This window comes from Myzus persicae, unplaced genomic scaffold (assembly GCF_001856785.1).
Source record: "Myzus persicae strain clone G006 unplaced genomic scaffold, MPER_G0061.0, whole genome shotgun sequence".
In the NCBI taxonomy this organism is placed as follows: Eukaryota; Metazoa; Arthropoda; class Insecta; order Hemiptera; family Aphididae; genus Myzus; species Myzus persicae.
This window is the reverse complement of record NW_019102237.1, coordinates 5,054-22,543: the sequence shown is the minus strand read 5'-3', so window position 1 is coordinate 22,543 and position 17,490 is coordinate 5,054. Positions and strand designations below refer to the sequence as shown.

The window sequence follows — 17,490 nt, the reverse complement described above, 5'->3', positions numbered from 1 at the left end:
CATAACATATATATACATATACTTCTTGTATTTAATAATGTAAACAAATAACTACTAATAAATATGTACAAAAATTAAAAAGTGCAATAATGTTTTATTTCACATTTAAATATATCCTTTACATCCATATTTCAAACCTCCAATTTTGTTACATCATTTTTTAAATATTCATAAATAGTTTAATACTTGTACTACTACTACTAATATACTTCAACTTGGATTAATATAAATACATTTCAAATTTAAATATAGTGCAAAAGACTAAGACGTATGTAAGTATTACCTGTATACTAGGCAGGTACCTATACTACTATTTTATGGATAACAAAAGTTAAATAATAATTTGTATAAGTAGGTATCTAATGAATTAGAACAGTATAAGGTACTCTGTAGTCCGTAACACTGACCCTAGAAAAATGAAATAAACTTTATTGCTGGTTGATGGAGAAGGGGGAAGTAAAGGGACTGCATTTTTTTAAACTAAAGAAACAATTATAATATAAGAATTTGACGAACACAGAAAAAAATTCTACTCCTAACACTTACCTTACAAAGGTCCGACCTATGTGATCAAAAATATTCCCCCCTCCCAGATATTGCCACGGGCCCGTGTTCGCTCTTCATGGCTCAAATGTACAGTAGAGAATTTTGTGACCTTATTTATTCAAAATTAGGCAATGGGAGCGATAAAAATCAGAAAATACGGGTTTCATGTCATTTTAACGTTTCTACATTTTTCCAGCACGCGCATGGCAAAATCATATAATTTTCTAGTGTTTGAGAGGTGTACAAAATGCTATTTTGGTTGGACAAAATTGTAAAGAATAAAGTACGTAATACTGTTTAGTTAAAAATTGAATTTGTTGAACTTGTAGCAAAGATTGGTTCGATTTAAAAAAAGTAAAGGTGAAGTCGCTTATGATCTATAAACTTGCAGTCTACTTAGCATCAGTCGGATTATATTTATTATATATTATAAAATAATATTCAATATTAAAAATTGACTAGTTTATAAAATGTAAAATATTTATTATCGTTAAGAAATTATTAAATTTTAAAAAGTGCTCGGACCAATGCAAAGTAAACTTGTTTACCAATTCAATTATCTTTAATTTTTACTTACTAATTTTTATTGTTATACTGTATATTGCGATCTTATTTAGCCACAATCAGTAATAAATAATACAATTTGAACGTATCAAAAAACCTCGGAAGTTACCTTGGTCAAATCTGCCGTATAGTAAATGCAAAATAAACAATGCAGCTATAACTATTAATTTATTGATAACATTAGTACAACGAGCAATGGCCTATACACTAATTAATTCTAGTAACATTTAACAATATTGGTACACTGTGGACCGTGGTACAGTGTGCACGGCAATTCGAGCGACATTTGCGACGATGCAGTTGACAATGGTTTTGTTTGTCGTTTTCGTACGATCGTCGTCGGTCGCCATTGCAACCCGTCAACTGTTATTTTTATTATTGTCCAGCCACAAGTCCTTAACCGATCAATTAATTAAAAATAATGTCATTCGACTTTGTGTTACATATGGTCCGATTTCAGAGAATTTTTTTTTTAAGTTAAAACAGAATGATAACTATTATTATTAAATGCAAATTACAACGAAATTAGTCCACAGGCATGTTACGTAATATTTTTACTTGTCACGTCCATCGACGTCCATTTTTTTAAACGCTCAACCGTTTCATGTGTGTATCCGGTATGGGCCCTACGAACAGACATTTTTAAATAATAATCCAGCTCAACGGTAATGGCGCGAAGCGTAGTACATTACACGAGCCAGAGTTTGCCCATAGAACGTGTGTACATTTGCCCGTTTTCTTTAGCCAGGCCTGCAAAGCTAACGAAAGAGCAGATTTTTTCGTTTGTGGTATCAACAGTTCGGGCATGATATGCAGATTACAAATTTGTCATTTTTGAAAAAATTGGTTGTATAATACTGAATGTACCTATTAGCAAATAAGCCGAGTATTTCTGATATTGAAAAAGATATTGTGCTCGACCGTTTTTCGTTATTAAGTTTCACGTAGCAGCGCCAGAGACCGCATTACACACCCCCCTCCCCCCCATGCCGGATATGTCGTACATAATATATAATATATACATGTTTATTTAATGTGTACGTCGTACGCGGGGCAGAGGTTCGCGCCGTTGCCAGCTGTGTCTTCGCTTATCGGCACTGTTCGTACTCGTTATGGGCTTTATTAGGACATTAAAATATGTTGACGCGTATTTCGCCGTAATACGTAAACATATAATAACAATGTGTTATTCGTTGTAATTGTTTACACTGTAGTGGGCTGCAGTGTGGATTGTCGAGCTCTCAGAATATTAATATTTGATATCGTTCTGTAATAATTACAAATATTAAATAGATACCAATTTACATTGGTATTTGGTTTAAAATCTGTCATTTGTCATCACTCATCATGGTCCATCTATGAATGAAACCCATTAAACTTAATTTGATTGATTTTTGCATCAAAATAAATGGCTACGGTGCAATGACACTTCAATACATATTGAACGATGGCCTCGAGGGAATACAAATGTTTACATTATAATCATACCAAAAAAAAATTCAAACATGTTAAATGAACAATCATAATAATATAATAGATGAATAAAAAGATTTTAAAAAACCCTGCTAATTATATTACATGCCAGTACCCAAAAATATGTTATAAAAAAACTACTGATATCAACACTTCGTCGAATTCCGTGTAAAAATTGTTAAGTCAAAAAAAAAACCAGTCATTTACAAGACTTCAGCATAATAAAAATGTGCTATCATGAATAAATTCTAAGTAAATTAAATTAAAATTTATTCTATCACAATAATTTATTTACTTTGCCAGAATTTATTTCGACAAATTAACATGATGTCAGTTCGTAACTGGACTATTTAACAAATCTGCATTACAAATGTTAGTAAATTTGTTTTTTAAAAAGGTCTAAATTATAAATTTATAAATAAAATAAATTCTCGCAAAGTAAATAAATTATTGAGATGGAATAAATTTATTTTTAATTTGATTTACTAAGCATTTATTCATGATATCTTTATAATGTTGAAGTCTTATAAATGTCTTATGATTTTTTTTTTTTGACTTGGCAATTTTTTACACGGAGTTCGACGAAATGTTTTTGATGGGTAATAATATTACACCACACAAACCGCAGCCACAGCGCTGTATTTCGTGTGGGGATGTCGTCTGTGTTCCCACCTGCCGCGGATGGTGCGGCGGGGGCGAGGGTCATGCGCAGAACCCATCGAATCGATGTCTACTAGTCGAGAAAAAAAAAAATATTTTATCCGATCCCATCGCTGGCAGAGCAGCAACTGCAGCCGTGAGCGCTGGTTTTTCGGTATGCAGACCGGTTGAAAAACATAATTTTCAAATAATATGCTCATACAGACCGCGCGTCTCGTTACTACGGCGTAGTCGTTTTGTCCAGAACTTTCACACGTTATAGCAACTATTAACGCTACGTATACTGCACTCGTTTTCCGGTCGAGTCGGCCCGAGTCGTACAAGTGGTTACACGCCGCGCTGTAGCAGTTGAGTTCGGCAGTCGTGGCACTGGTCTCGGTCGCTTCGCGCGTCATTTCACCGCCACACGGTCGCCTAACCTGGCCTATCACTAATTCTCTAACAGCGACCATACACGGCACTATGGATGATCCTAACGAGGCACAGGAAGACGTGGACATGGAATGGTGGCACAACTTGGAGGAATTCGAATCGGACTCCGACTCCGATTCTTCTACCGACGAATCCGAAGACGATGGACTCGAAGATGCTGAAGAAAACTCAGACCCCGAGGAAATCATCGTCGACCGGACATATCGATTGCCACAAGTATTGGACCCACAACTGATCCCTAACGGCGAGGATGATGAAGGTGTTGGTGAAGTAGGACGAAGACGACATGACCGGCACAGGGTTTCGAGCCGAGTGTCGCGAGGAGACGACGACGAAAGCTTCAATCGCAGGACTTACGCATTTAGGTAACTATATATTGTATTATGTACATAATTATATTGGTTGCAACAATATTGCGCAGTCGTGTAGCTGCCGCACGATTTTTTTAATTTTTTTTTTTTGAAACACGACGTCTACTTTAACGAGTTAAGAACGATGGTGTGAAAAACCAATTGCACAAATCACTATGGGCGCTTATAAATTCCGTATCTTTTTATACATTTTTTTTTGTGTGTGTGTATTTATGAATTCCACTGGTACTTTTTTACTACCCGAAAAAAAATGTAAATTCCGCCGCTTATCGGCGGTGCCGTTTTCAGCAAAAGATAATTGAGTACTCTATATTATTTTTGTTTCTACGATCTGTTAGTAGTGAAAGGCCACAAATTTCGATACAGCGTGCTGATATATATATATATATATTTATGTTGCTGTAAAAACAGTATATGTCCACAGCGCAGTATTAATAATAATTGTTATTGTCTTTAATGACGTAGACATGTAGTGTGGTTCTATGGTATGTAACAATTAGCTGTGTAATATCATTTTTCTATACTACAGCATTCTTGTTAAGTGTCTGAATACTCTCCAAACGGATGTATTAATTATGTCTGCGTATTTAAATTTAAAAAAAACGTATGAAATAACCGAAATTCGTTTTATACAATTTGGCAACGTAGCCGCGCGTCCAATGCCATGCGCGCCTTTTCATAGGTAGTCAAAATCGTGTTCTTTGTTATTCGGTCACTTCTATATTTTGTACCCGAAGAGATACGACAATGCCGGTTAACCGTGCACTAACATTACAGCTGTTGAATTCGTTCACATTTCGTCGGAGGCTCGGCACGACGTTGGGACGTGTTTTAACATCGACTACGATTTATCGTATTAATATAATAATATACGGCTATAACATCATGCCAGGCTCCGACCACATATTGTTAAAAAGTCAAATGAAATATTTATCGGTGAACACCGGGATTTTGGTAGCCATCGCTTCTATTGTGTTCGATCGCTGCAGGTCAGTCCACCTATTGTCGCCATTTTCAATTTGGTAACTGCTCGCGGCGAGTACCGAATAAATAGGCTTAATTTGGTACCCTATATCGAAGGGTTGTGATCGATAAAACAAATTAAATTATTATAACTCCTGTACGACGAACAAGCATCGAGTTTTCTGATTTCACCGTCATATTATTCTTATGTCGGGTAAGTAAGATACATGGAAAATTGAATAGTCAAGAGAAAAAAAATTAAAACTCTTCGTATCGCATGCGGCAACGAAGTATACCTAAGCAGCGTAGTAGTTCATATGCGTTAATCGCAAAATGTGGTAAGACATAACTTCCAAAATAATGGTTTTGCAGAATTTTTTCGCTCAATCGTTCCTATTTATGCACACAGAGTTGAGGGAGTTACGTTTGAATTACCTTTAAAAATTGTAATAAATTAAGGTTTTCTCAAGTTTCTACTATTTTTTTTTTTTTTTTTGTCAAGTCAAATTGCTGTTGTTCACGACTCGCATATCACCGCCTCCCCGCGACGAACAATGAGCACCCACTCCACGCCCAAGCCCAGATCAGCTGATATATAAATATAATGTTTTGCTGTCGGCGGTTACATCCGACGGCGCGGCGTCTGTGTGGCACACTACAGTGCCCGGCGGTGTCGTCCGTCAAGGTCAGTCACGAAGCTGTTGCTCATCTGCCTCTTTCGCCGCACGATCGGCAGGTTTTCTCTCCGCTTCGCTACCAACGCTTCCGGCGTGCACTTCCGAATATCCATAAGTTCGTGCTTCGCATCGCGCATGTTACCCCCTTCAATCAAGTGCGCCGCCGTGAAGGTCCGGACGGACATTTTGGGGGCCCGCTGTCCTAGTGTGCGGCCGGCCGGCACGTTTTGTCGTTTTCCGGCGTGTCCGACGTCGTCGATTTACTAGTACGTGGCTCCGCACGGTCGTAAGCGCGGCTCTTGGTATCTATACCTATTTATTACGTCGTCAATAATCCGTACTGCGCCGTTGTGACGAGTTGTCGAGTGGGACACAGGGTCGTCAATCGCCATCACCGCCGGATCCGTCATAATATTGTCGTCACGGTCGCTGTGTACGCTGGTGAAGCGGGCGTAGTCGTCGCGCATAGGAAGTAACCAACACCCGCCTCCGATCGACGTCGTGATGTTAACCCACCTGTGTGGTGTTGATGTCGTCTCGAAACGTATCGTTATTATTATTGTATTTTTATTTTGTGTGTTCCCGTGACCCGCTTACAGTTTTATGCATACATAATACCGCCGTATATGTGATAAAGACAAAAGTTTTCGCTTATTATTCGTTCATTTTTCATATGATAATTTTGTAATTATCACTGTGGAGACGTCCACGTCTGGAAAAAAAAAATGTCAAAACCTTATTAATTAATTAGTTATTTTATTATTAGCCAACCTGGAGTACGGGTCATTGGGTGCTAACTGTGCAAAAAGACCCCCATTGGTGAACAATTATTGAGTTAAAAAAGTGACTTCAATACAATTAAATTTCCTACATATTTTTTATTTTATAAAATTCACTTTAGCTTAATAATTATATGTTGTTAATCAATGTCAATCAACTAATTAATGGCAATCAAAAGCATGGAATTATATAAATTGTTTATGTAAAAACAATAATTGTTCATCTAACACATTCCATTCTTTATTTTTTACATTTATTTGATGCATTTTCAAATGACTACTCATTAAAACTGAAACTCGTTTTTAATAGGCAATAGCTGTTTGGTATTACAACAATGTTGCTGTCAGAAAATCGTACCTATTCACATGATATATTCACATGAAATTATTTTACTCTTAAAATGTATTAATAACGAGCATTTTTAGTAATTTTGCAATAATAAAGTAACTTAAATTCCGTATAAATTTTTTGTAATAAAATACAATAAGATAACCATTAAATTAATTGCAACGTTATTTCGTTACAATGACTTGCAACTATCATGTCATGTTATTCCCCAACACTGATAAATTACGTATTAAATACTAATTCATTCATTTTTGATGACGATTGCTTTGCCAAATCGCTCGATTTGTCCATGAATTTTTGTTCTCTGCGTAGGTACATGTCTCAGTGGTAGGCACAAGGGGTGCGAGTACCTATATCATCGCTCCCACCCCCTCCTCTCCAATACTTATCACGTCGGGCTGAGTAGGTAACAAATAGTAAATACTAATAATAAAATATTAAATTATATTCTTGTACTGACAAAAATATTAAGAACATTAATGAATTAATCTTACGGTATGAAATTTATTAATTTTATTTGATGGGTGGTGGATACTCACAATGGCTTTGTAGTTTGTATGGCACATTATAACTCACCTCCCCTCTTGGAACCGTTATTATTGTATGATTATTTACTTGTGTCAACAATGAAAATAGTATTCTATTCCTATCGCACAGCTAACCGTTCACTCGTTTCCAGGAAATACCTCAGATCATTGGACACTACTCCTGAAATGACGGAAGAATTGTTTCAAGGAGGATTCAGACCCGAAATAATAATGGGCATGATGATGAAGCGTCGGAGAATATGTTACTTTGCACAGTGGGTCAGAAATTTTAGGCGTGAAACCTATCCATTAGAGGCTAGCGTAGTGAAACGCTATTACCCGAATTTGGTAATAGATTTTCACCAACAAATGGTACTGAATAAAAATAGATTTGAGAAAATATAAAAACATACGTTTTAATATTATGTAAATATTATTTTTTTAACTGTACTATGTAAATGTGATGATTTTTTTTTAATGACCATCAGCCTCCAGGGTTATTTGGATGTGTGGGGGTTACGGTTTGGGTTTGGTATGACACATGTTATTCGTCACCAAAAACCATAGTGACCCATTTAGAGATGCCGTAGCACGCCATAGTTAATACTGTGCCAACCATCCCAATAGCCTCTATAATGTATTTTTAATAAAACAATTACCTATTTGTTCACATTTTTGTATACCTGTACAAATATTGTATTGTTATCACTATTTAATTTTTAAATTTTTTTTCTAAATAATTGTGTGAAATGAAAATATCTAATTGTCTGATAATTATAAATTATGTTTTATATGACTTTAATATACTCAATTATATTCAAAAAATCTTGTGTTTGAAAGTTTCTTACAGAAATTAATATTATCGTTGATTTTAAAAGTGATGTAGTGGAGTTAACGGTAAAAGTTTATCAATGGCTCAAATATGAAATGGTGTTTAAATAAATTATTACTTAAAAAATTGCGAAAGCCAACAATAAAATTTGGTATTTTATATATCTGTTTACATAATGTTGGTCACCATTAACCTGAACTAAATTAATTATTAAAATATGATCAATGACCTACATATTATACAACATAAATTATTATTCAATTCAGTTGTAATTCTATGAAAGAATAAAAATATAGAGTTAACCAACAACTAATAACTACAAATTAATTAAAATGATAAGATTGATGAGTGCCGAATAATCCTATACACTAATGTGCATGAGATACTGAGCTAGTAAATAGCTATATTTTTCTTTTCTCGATGAAGCGTTTTCCCCTACAACACTTCTGCTCATAATATTTATAATAGGTACATTCTGTGAATATGCAAAACGCAATAGTGATATCGTTATTAAAAAGCGATTAAGTGGATGTCGCTCTGCTGTACAGTAGTTTATATCCTACCGTTTAGTACTGATGCCTTAATAACCTTATAATAGTAAAATCAATTACCTACTTTAATCACAATAATATCATACAATAAAATTAGTTACATAATAATATTTATACTTTATAGGTCTTCGCTTAGAATCGTTTTTTGTACACAATGATTATTGAATTCAAACGTAACACATCCATTACAATGACCTTCTAGTCTCTAGACATTGCTAATAATATACGCAGAGCGTTACGCACTTTTATCTGTTTTTTTTCTTTAATTTTGATAATAGGCCAATTAATATAATATATAAGTAATATAAATCTGTAATATGTAAGCTAACAACATAAAATTGGTTATCATTTTTTATTAATATGCCTTTACATATTTTGAAATATCAAGGGTGAACTGAACTTTCGACGGAACTCTTTTCGTTTATACTAATATATAATTTTGCACACTAATCCGTTTTCAATACAATAAATAACAATAAATAAATATATATATATTTATTATCAACAAAAAAGTACTTCGGAGAAGTAAAACAGGCTCTCTGTGCGTAAGTGGAAGCGACTGTGAGAAAATATAGAATTTTGATGTCCATAAAGAAGTGAAATCAATCTCAAAATTCTGTGTCAAAAATGCCCATGGTTGAAAAAGTAGAATTTTAAGATTAATAAAGAAGTGAAACAATCCCAAAATTCTTTGACTCAACTTGAAAAAAAATCCATTCGGAAAAATTTCAAGGTGTTCAAATGTACAAACATTGAAAAAAAAATATCACAGACGGCGCGTATATTAATGATGAAATTATTCATAAATCGGAGTACCCGAGAATTACAGATTGCCAACAAAAATTCGAGTCAGGCAGATTAACTCGTAAGCAAGTCGACAACTCCGATTTATGGCTAATTTCCTCATTAATATACGCCGTTTTGTGCTAATTTTTTTTTTTTAATGTTTTTACAGTTAGTGTATTAGCACAGGGTAAGACGAAAACAATATCTACCGACTTCATTATTTTAATACTTTTTTTCACAGTTTTCTTTTAGTTCTTTTTCGTGCTGTCGATTTGGAAAGTTAAATAATTTATGACCAGTTCGGTACATATTACTCCACAGTTCCCAACACGGCACATTTTTTGACCACTTCTCTTTTTATTTTTGCTCATTATTAAAATTAAGTTTAAATAAAACGGTAAGAACAGACGAATGGTCTAAGCTCGAGGGCCAATTCGTTATGAAAAAGGGTACCTTACAAATTTTCCAGAACTACAAAAGTGTAACCTGCAAGGGAACAAATAATTGAGAACGAGCGTCGAGTACGAGACGGTTGCCGCCGACTTGTTTGAAAACTGTCCGCTAGGCGGCGCCGTTTTCCGTTGTCCGCACGGTGTCTCATTAGCACGGTACCCACGACCGAGCGAACGAATAACGAGAATCACAAAACCGCAGTGTTCAGCTCTGTCTCTCTCGGTGTCTCGTACACCGCGTACGATCAACGCGCGTGCGAGTGAGAAGTCCGAGCGCCGAGACGAGACCCAATGCATAATAGTCTCGCTATCGGTGTTTCTTAAGCATAGAAACGAGCCGCCAGCGAGACCCTTCGACAACGGGCGCCTAAACACTGGTGGTGAACACACACACGCACACACGCGTTCGCCGAGCATACGAGGCATAATGATGATAAATAATAATAATGGTATTTTGTTGGAATGCATTTTCTACGCCACTGACACTGCATAGCGGTGTGACTGGTGTGTGTGTGTGTGTGTGTGTGTGTGTGTGTGTGTGTGTGTGTGTGTGTGTGTGTGTGTGTGTAACAAAGACGACGGTCGAAACGTTTTACGACAGTGGTAAATGGTAATATACGTGTAATATTATACGGTAAATGTTTTTTCTTCGATTCCGGGGAAATAATGTAATGGCCGACGCGGACAAGTCCTGAAAAAAAAAAATTATCGAATCGTAGAGTGCTGCTACGATGCGTGAGATTTTTTCCTGTAAAGAATGTTTCGAGAAAAAAATCACACTTTTTATTTTCGGTCGGGGCCCGATAAATATATATATATAAAGATTTGTTGAACGACGCTGACCGAGGTTTGTGGTTCCCAACCTTTTATGAGCGTTCAACATTTAAAATTCGACGTTTCACGACCCACCGAAAAATCACAACGATCGCAAACATAATCCCCATATTTTTGTCACAATAAAATATTATAGTATAAAAAATAAATAAAAAAAATAGAAATAGAAAATACAAGTACGATTATTTATAATTATATTGATAACGATTTTTTCATCGATATTTTTTTGTTGTTCAATCAACTTGGAAAAATAGTTTTATTCCAAATTCACAAAGAGCATGCTAAAATATCATATGAATTATGCGCTATCACGACCCTCTGGCCTCTATTAAAAACTCCGCGACCCTAATTTGGATCGTAGTGACCTAGCCGGGATTGGAAACCGCTGACGTAAAAATCAAACTTTGTGTGTTTCGGGGATCATAAAATTGGACATTAATTTATTTTTACCAGCATAGTCTACCACTCACACACACATAAGAATAAACGTTATCTGTTTTCGTGAATTACATTTATATTCAATTCTATGTGTGTTCATTATTAAATTATATTCATTAAGAGTTATTATCGTTTCCGCCGTCGAAACCGCACATGCTCATTTGAGCATTATTTTTATAGTTTGCTCGCTTTTATAATATTATGCTGTTGTGCTCTAATCGCCAACTTATTTTTATTTTATTATGTTTTTTATAATAAATTGTTCCTGCGCCAACATTGTTTTATTGTTTTAAGTACTCGAATCGGCTTATTATAAAACTAACTGACTATTTCATATATCATATTTTTCGTTCGAGTATTATTATTGTATCCTCGTGCGCGAATCGCCACTATATTATTTATTTATACTTCAACTTACCATCAATGTGCGTGTTACGTGCGCTAATAGCACTGTGGATTCGTTTTATATTTTTATTATTTAGGATAGGACCAGCTGGCCAGTCTGCACTCCCTAGTTTCCTGCGTATTGTACTATTTATTTGCTTATAAGGGGATTGGATGCGGCGATTTATTAAGGGGTTATGTATAGGCAATTTCATCATTTATACGAGTTACGCAGTGTGTATGTATTAGTAGTAAATTATCATTAGTGTGTGTGAATTCGTTCGGGATTGCTCGTACAACGTCGGTATTTGTCGTGGCTATGGTAAACGATCGTTGCTCACCGCAGTATTATAAGTTATAACTCTATGGCGCACCGTGTTCTTATCTACACACGCTGTATGGATGTTATTCTTATAATTGTTATGCATATATAGTGAATTACTCGTCACATTATTTTTGTATACTCGCTTAATATTATTATTATTCAACAGCCGCGGGCCGTGGATGTGTACCATTGACAAACGATATACCTAAAGCAGCGAGAAACCGTAAATACGCAGCGTTACGAGAAAGATTTTAGTTATTTTGACGTACCTAACTCAAACAATTTTTTTATTGGTTTTTCCCGCTGCGTTGTTAAAGTATTGAAAATTTTTTATTTTGAAAAATATGTTTGAATAATAACAAATAAATTCAGGGCCGTAGAAAGAAAAGTCCAGGCCAGGGAGGAAAATGTTTAAGGGCCCCTATTAGTGGTGGTTCCAGTAGCTACAAACACCCTACCAAGACCAAATAAATTTCAAATATTTATACCTTNGTCAGTTCTGTGTTATTCTTGGAAAAACAGAGTGGGGTAATAACGTAACGCAAATTACAAATTACTGTAACGCAATTACTTTTTCAGTAATGCAGCAGTAATTGCATTACATTTTACTTAAATTAACGCAATTGTAATGCAATTACTTTTTAAAAGTAAATGAAGTAACTTACTAGAGCGTTATTTTCCACATTTTTTATAAAAATAATAGTTTTAAAAGTATTACAAAAACAAGCCTATGAGATATCGAGAATCAATTTAATTTATTTTTGATTTTGTCGACTCCAATAATAGTTAACAATATTATTAAACATTCCGGGAATTATATTTATTACTTCATAAGCAGAAAGAAAATAGTTCGATTTAAAAATAAAATCGAATTAAAATTAATTATTATTATTATACTATACTTCCTGTCTACTTATATGGCTATATACCTATATAGACATTTATTTTAAACTGATATACTTACCTACATCAATGTTAATACCTTACTAGACTGCAGTCACCATTTATAATTAATACTATATTAAAGTATATATATATATATTTTATATAATATATACTACCCAACCAAAATGTAAATTGTAATAATACTAAATATATAACATATTGTATGAATTCGAATAACCATGGCTCGTCAGTTCATGCATTTGTATGTTTTTTTTTTGCTACACAAAAAATATGCTAACTGAAATACAAATTCGTTTCATAACAATAGTAATAATAATATGAAGTTTAATAGTGCATGTTTTTGCATGTTTTGGGTGTAAAGGCATATTTGGCATATAATTGTTTTTTTAGAGTTTATAGCGCATATTATTTCTAAAAAAAATTGTTTAGAAAAATATTTGAAATGTTTCTTGTTATTTACTTTCCCGTTTACTGAATGATAGTGTTTTGATTTATTTTTATTTTCGTGTGACAACTTACTTTTCTAGTATTTCCCTATTTAGATTTTATGCGTTTTATTTAGTTCCACGGAAACAATTTTATAGCTACCACTACCATCCTCCGCCGTGTATAGTCCCTCGTCGAAACAATGACCTGTTCAAGCATGTACAAATGTACAATGTTTCTTACCAATCCGCATCTACAATTTTGCCCCCTATCGACATGCAGCAAATAATATACATTATTCAAATTCATAATTTAGCTCAGCAATAATTTTAATTTTGAAATTCGGGCTTCGATCCAGCCTGCAAAATGTTCTCTTATTTTAAGTTAAAAAAAAATATTAACGGAATGACTATTCAACAGGGCGTAATAGTTTTTCCCGTAACACACGTTTTTGTTATGAAAACGACTTTAATCGTTGACACTCGTTTGGAATTGGGTTCAAATAGAAAAAAAATTGTTGAACCCATAATAGTGGGGCCTGTTCAATTGCGGTGTGGGCGCGGGGCCCTGGACGTGTGCCCCGCTCCCCCGGGCCCTATGTACGGCCCGGGTTGTAACTAAAAAATGTTAGTAATTTAATTTTTATTGCGGGAACGTTGATGAAAGTTGTTACAGCACTACTAGCTACCCGCACAATGTAATAGGAGCGTATGCTCGGACCGCTACGGCCGCCGTTGAACGAGCAGCTATTGCCGCGCGCCGTCGGAACCATCGGCGGCACCCACGCGCCGCTGCCGCCGCCGCCGCCGAAGAGTAGCGACTAGCATGTGCGACCCTGGTACGCGTGCACAGTAATGCGCGTATTTACTGGTGTTTTTTATACGGTGTAGGCGCCTGACCTGGGTATTTTGACCAATCCTAAATAATTAATGATTGACCGGTTGACGGCAATTCGATCTGTAAGCAGTGCAGATGACTCTGTATGACTCTCTTATACGTTTCCAGCTTATCGGACAACTACCTATAGCACGAGTAATACAATGGACAACGCATAGAATGCAATAATTACTGCAATAATTATTGAACGAAACGCTATTTTTTCAACAATTAATATTAATAATATTATATTGTACGTGCCTCCCGTGCATGATATAATTACGTAAATTATAAAAGATTGGTATAAAAGTTGGCCTCGAACGTTTACTTTTCGTGAGAGGTGAAAAGGACTACGGGAAAAAAGAACAATTAAAAAATTTTTTCAAATATAATACTAATTGATTATGAACATTTTAAAATATAAACATTTGTAATTCGTGTGCAAATAGATTAAATAAATAAATTAATTAAAAATAAATAATAAATAATAAATAATAATTTTAAATAAGTATATTAATCAAAACAACATCATTACTATCACAAAAAAATGCATATAAATGCTTCGTTACATACGATACAAAATATTTTATAAATCATTTGACAATATGAAAAGGTCACATTAAGGTCACTATGATTTCTGCAAGCTAAAATTAAAGTTCCCAACAAAAATGTAATTTACTCTTGATTAGACCACAAGTTATATTGTATTTAATATATATATAAATACAATATAATCACACATATTATTAATTGTTGTAATAAAATAACAGTATAGTAATTGTAAATAATAATAAATTGCATTACTCTTTTGAGTTTGGAGAATTAGAATTACGAGTACCTGAGTGACAGAAAAACGTGTACCACAATAACTGTTAGGTACCGGATGGCAGGTACAAAGTATAGAATATACTGAATTGAAACTTTATTAAACATATTGTAAAATATCGGACCATATTTATTTTAGAAAATTATTTTGGCACTACATACAGTGGTGTATTAAAAGTGCAAGTCTAATTTGTTTAACTTTACCCGTAACAGTTATTTCAGCAGAGATATCTTTCTCAAAATTAAAGTTGATAAATAACTAACTGCGAAACTCAATATTGGAGAAGATGACCTTTCCAACATATGACATCAGTTTATTGAACATTGGAAATAAAAGACAGCTGAATTGGATATAAACAAAATACCTAACTAATGACTTAGCTGTCGAAAAAGCAAGAAGAGTTAATTTGTATGTTTGATTTTAGAAAAAAATAAAAAATATACATAACCAATAATTCTTAACTATGATATGTGAGAAAACTATTGTTTTTAGTTATAATAAAGTATGGTTGTTTTTCATTTTTATTAGTATGTTAATGCAAAAAGGCCCCGTCAGGAAATTTCCATATTTGCCTTATATTATCAAGTGGCACCACTGCTGATGCATATGATTAAATATATTTATTTAGCTATCCACATACTCATATTATGTGCTGTGTTGTTTAAAAAAATTAAATTAGTACCTATTATGAATAGGCAATAGCACAATAAAGATTCAATCAAATTACGAGAGTACAACTAAATACAATAAGACTTATATTTTAACTATTTTAATAATGCTATTAACAACATAATATTTCAATCACAATTCACAACTCTTTCTTACGTTTTGAGTTTATCACTTATCAAACTTTTTTCCAATTTCCTTTGCATTCAACTACTGACCCCCACCGCTTCCAACAAAAACCAATAAAACAGTTGCCAATAGTATAGACTGTGTTGAGTTTTGAAGACGTGAATGCGACGTAAGGAATACGTTGTTTCACCAAATAACTGTTCTAAGTTTAAGTCTAAGAGAGCGCTACCCATGCATTTGTTGTCTCCGTCTTACACACTTACGACATAGACCATTTTCGTTCACTTGTTTCAATAGTTTGCTGTTCGTTTTGATATTGGAGTGAATTGACTTATTATCAAAGTTTTAGGTAAGAACATTATCTATGCTTAAGCTTCTGCGGATTTTCGGATATTTTAATTTTCAAGCGGAAATGCAATATATGAACATTTTTGATTTGTGTTATTTCACATACTTGTATCTCGCTTGAAAATGAAAATATCGAAAACCCGCTGACTCTTAAGCATAGATAATGTTCTTACCTAAAAGTTTTATAGAACTTAAATTCATTCTAATATCAAAACTAACAGCACGCCATTCAAACTAATGAACGAAAATTAACTATGTCGTAAGTTGGTAAGACGGAGACAACAAACGCATGGGTAGCTTTCTTAAAAATCTCGATAAGTAAAAAAAGAACTTGCTGAGTTAGAAAAGTTGTGATATCAAAAAGGAAGTACACCTAAGTAATTTCTAAATACATCAATATAGAAATTGTTTATAATTGTTTGTAGCTATGAAGTGTGATAATTTAATATAAATAATTTAACTTAGCTTGTTGGCCACTCATAGTACGTATGTACATAAATAGTGAGTGTAGTTTTATGGTAATATTATAAAATTATAAAATGTTGATGTAAATATTCATGTCGGTATTGTATCTACAGTTGTAGCTGCCAAGCTGAGTTAAATTAATTATATACGATACTTTCGTGCTTCATCGAATTCAAACAATATTATAAACAATTTCGATATTGATGTTCTATTTAAAAATTACATTTTAATATCACAACTTTTCTATGTAACTCAAGTTTTTTTTTCTTAGCAAGGTTTCAACAAGTAGTTAGAGGAGTGTTTTTGTTGGGATTTAAATTTAACTTAGTTATAAGGAGGACGTTATAATGGTATTTGTTGTTTCCGTCTTAAAAGACGTGTGTAACTAACAAATTTACGCTCAGCAGATAACGTGAAGCTTCGTCAGATTAATAATAATTTTCCATAAACTAATTTTTTATTTGAAATAATTCTCGTATTTATAATTTAATACAATATTCGTATAATAAGTATATGTGACGTAACTTTTTTATTTCATTATCAATTAGAACTTACAGAAGTTTCGTATAGTTTATAATATTTATACTTAATTTGTTAAGGGGCTAAAAAAAAATTAGTTTAAAATAATTACAAATTACAAAAAAGATGATAGAATAAGTGCTGGTACCACTCTGCTGCATCCTAGGTGCAGTTGCCATGTGGGTCAATATTATGGATCATTAGTATTACATTAATGTCACACTTTAATTCAGTTATTTTTTAGTGAAGCATTCACTTATGCCCTAAAAAATCACTTATTTGTCCTTAAAATATGTACTAAATACCCTTAAAACCGAAACATTTCGACTATAAGGTCTATACTGGAAAAATATTTGTATCGGTAATATTATTAGTTTATGTTAAAA

The 17,490-nt window shown here is 33.7% G+C and overlaps 1 protein-coding gene across 1 annotated transcript; it reads left to right on the top strand.

The window, feature by feature from the left end:
• The first annotated feature begins 3,378 nt into the window (after positions 1-3,378).
• Positions 3,379-8,021, top strand: LOC111031619. Its single transcript, XM_022311647.1, has 2 exons — positions 3,379-4,040; positions 7,494-8,021. Exons 1-2 carry the CDS (start codon positions 3,706-3,708, stop codon positions 7,744-7,746), a joined length of 588 nt encoding a protein of 195 aa, XP_022167339.1. The 5' UTR covers positions 3,379-3,705; the 3' UTR covers positions 7,747-8,021.
• The last annotated feature ends 9,469 nt before the right edge of the window (positions 8,022-17,490 follow it).

Coding starts and splice junctions, on each gene's coding strand:
- LOC111031619 (XM_022311647.1), top strand. CDS start 3,706: ATGGATGATCCTAACGAGGCACAGGAAGACGTGGACATGGAATGGTGG. Junction 4,041..7,493: donor CGCAGGACTTACGCATTTAG/GTAACTATATAT, acceptor ACTCGTTTCCAG/GAAATACCTCAGATCATTGG.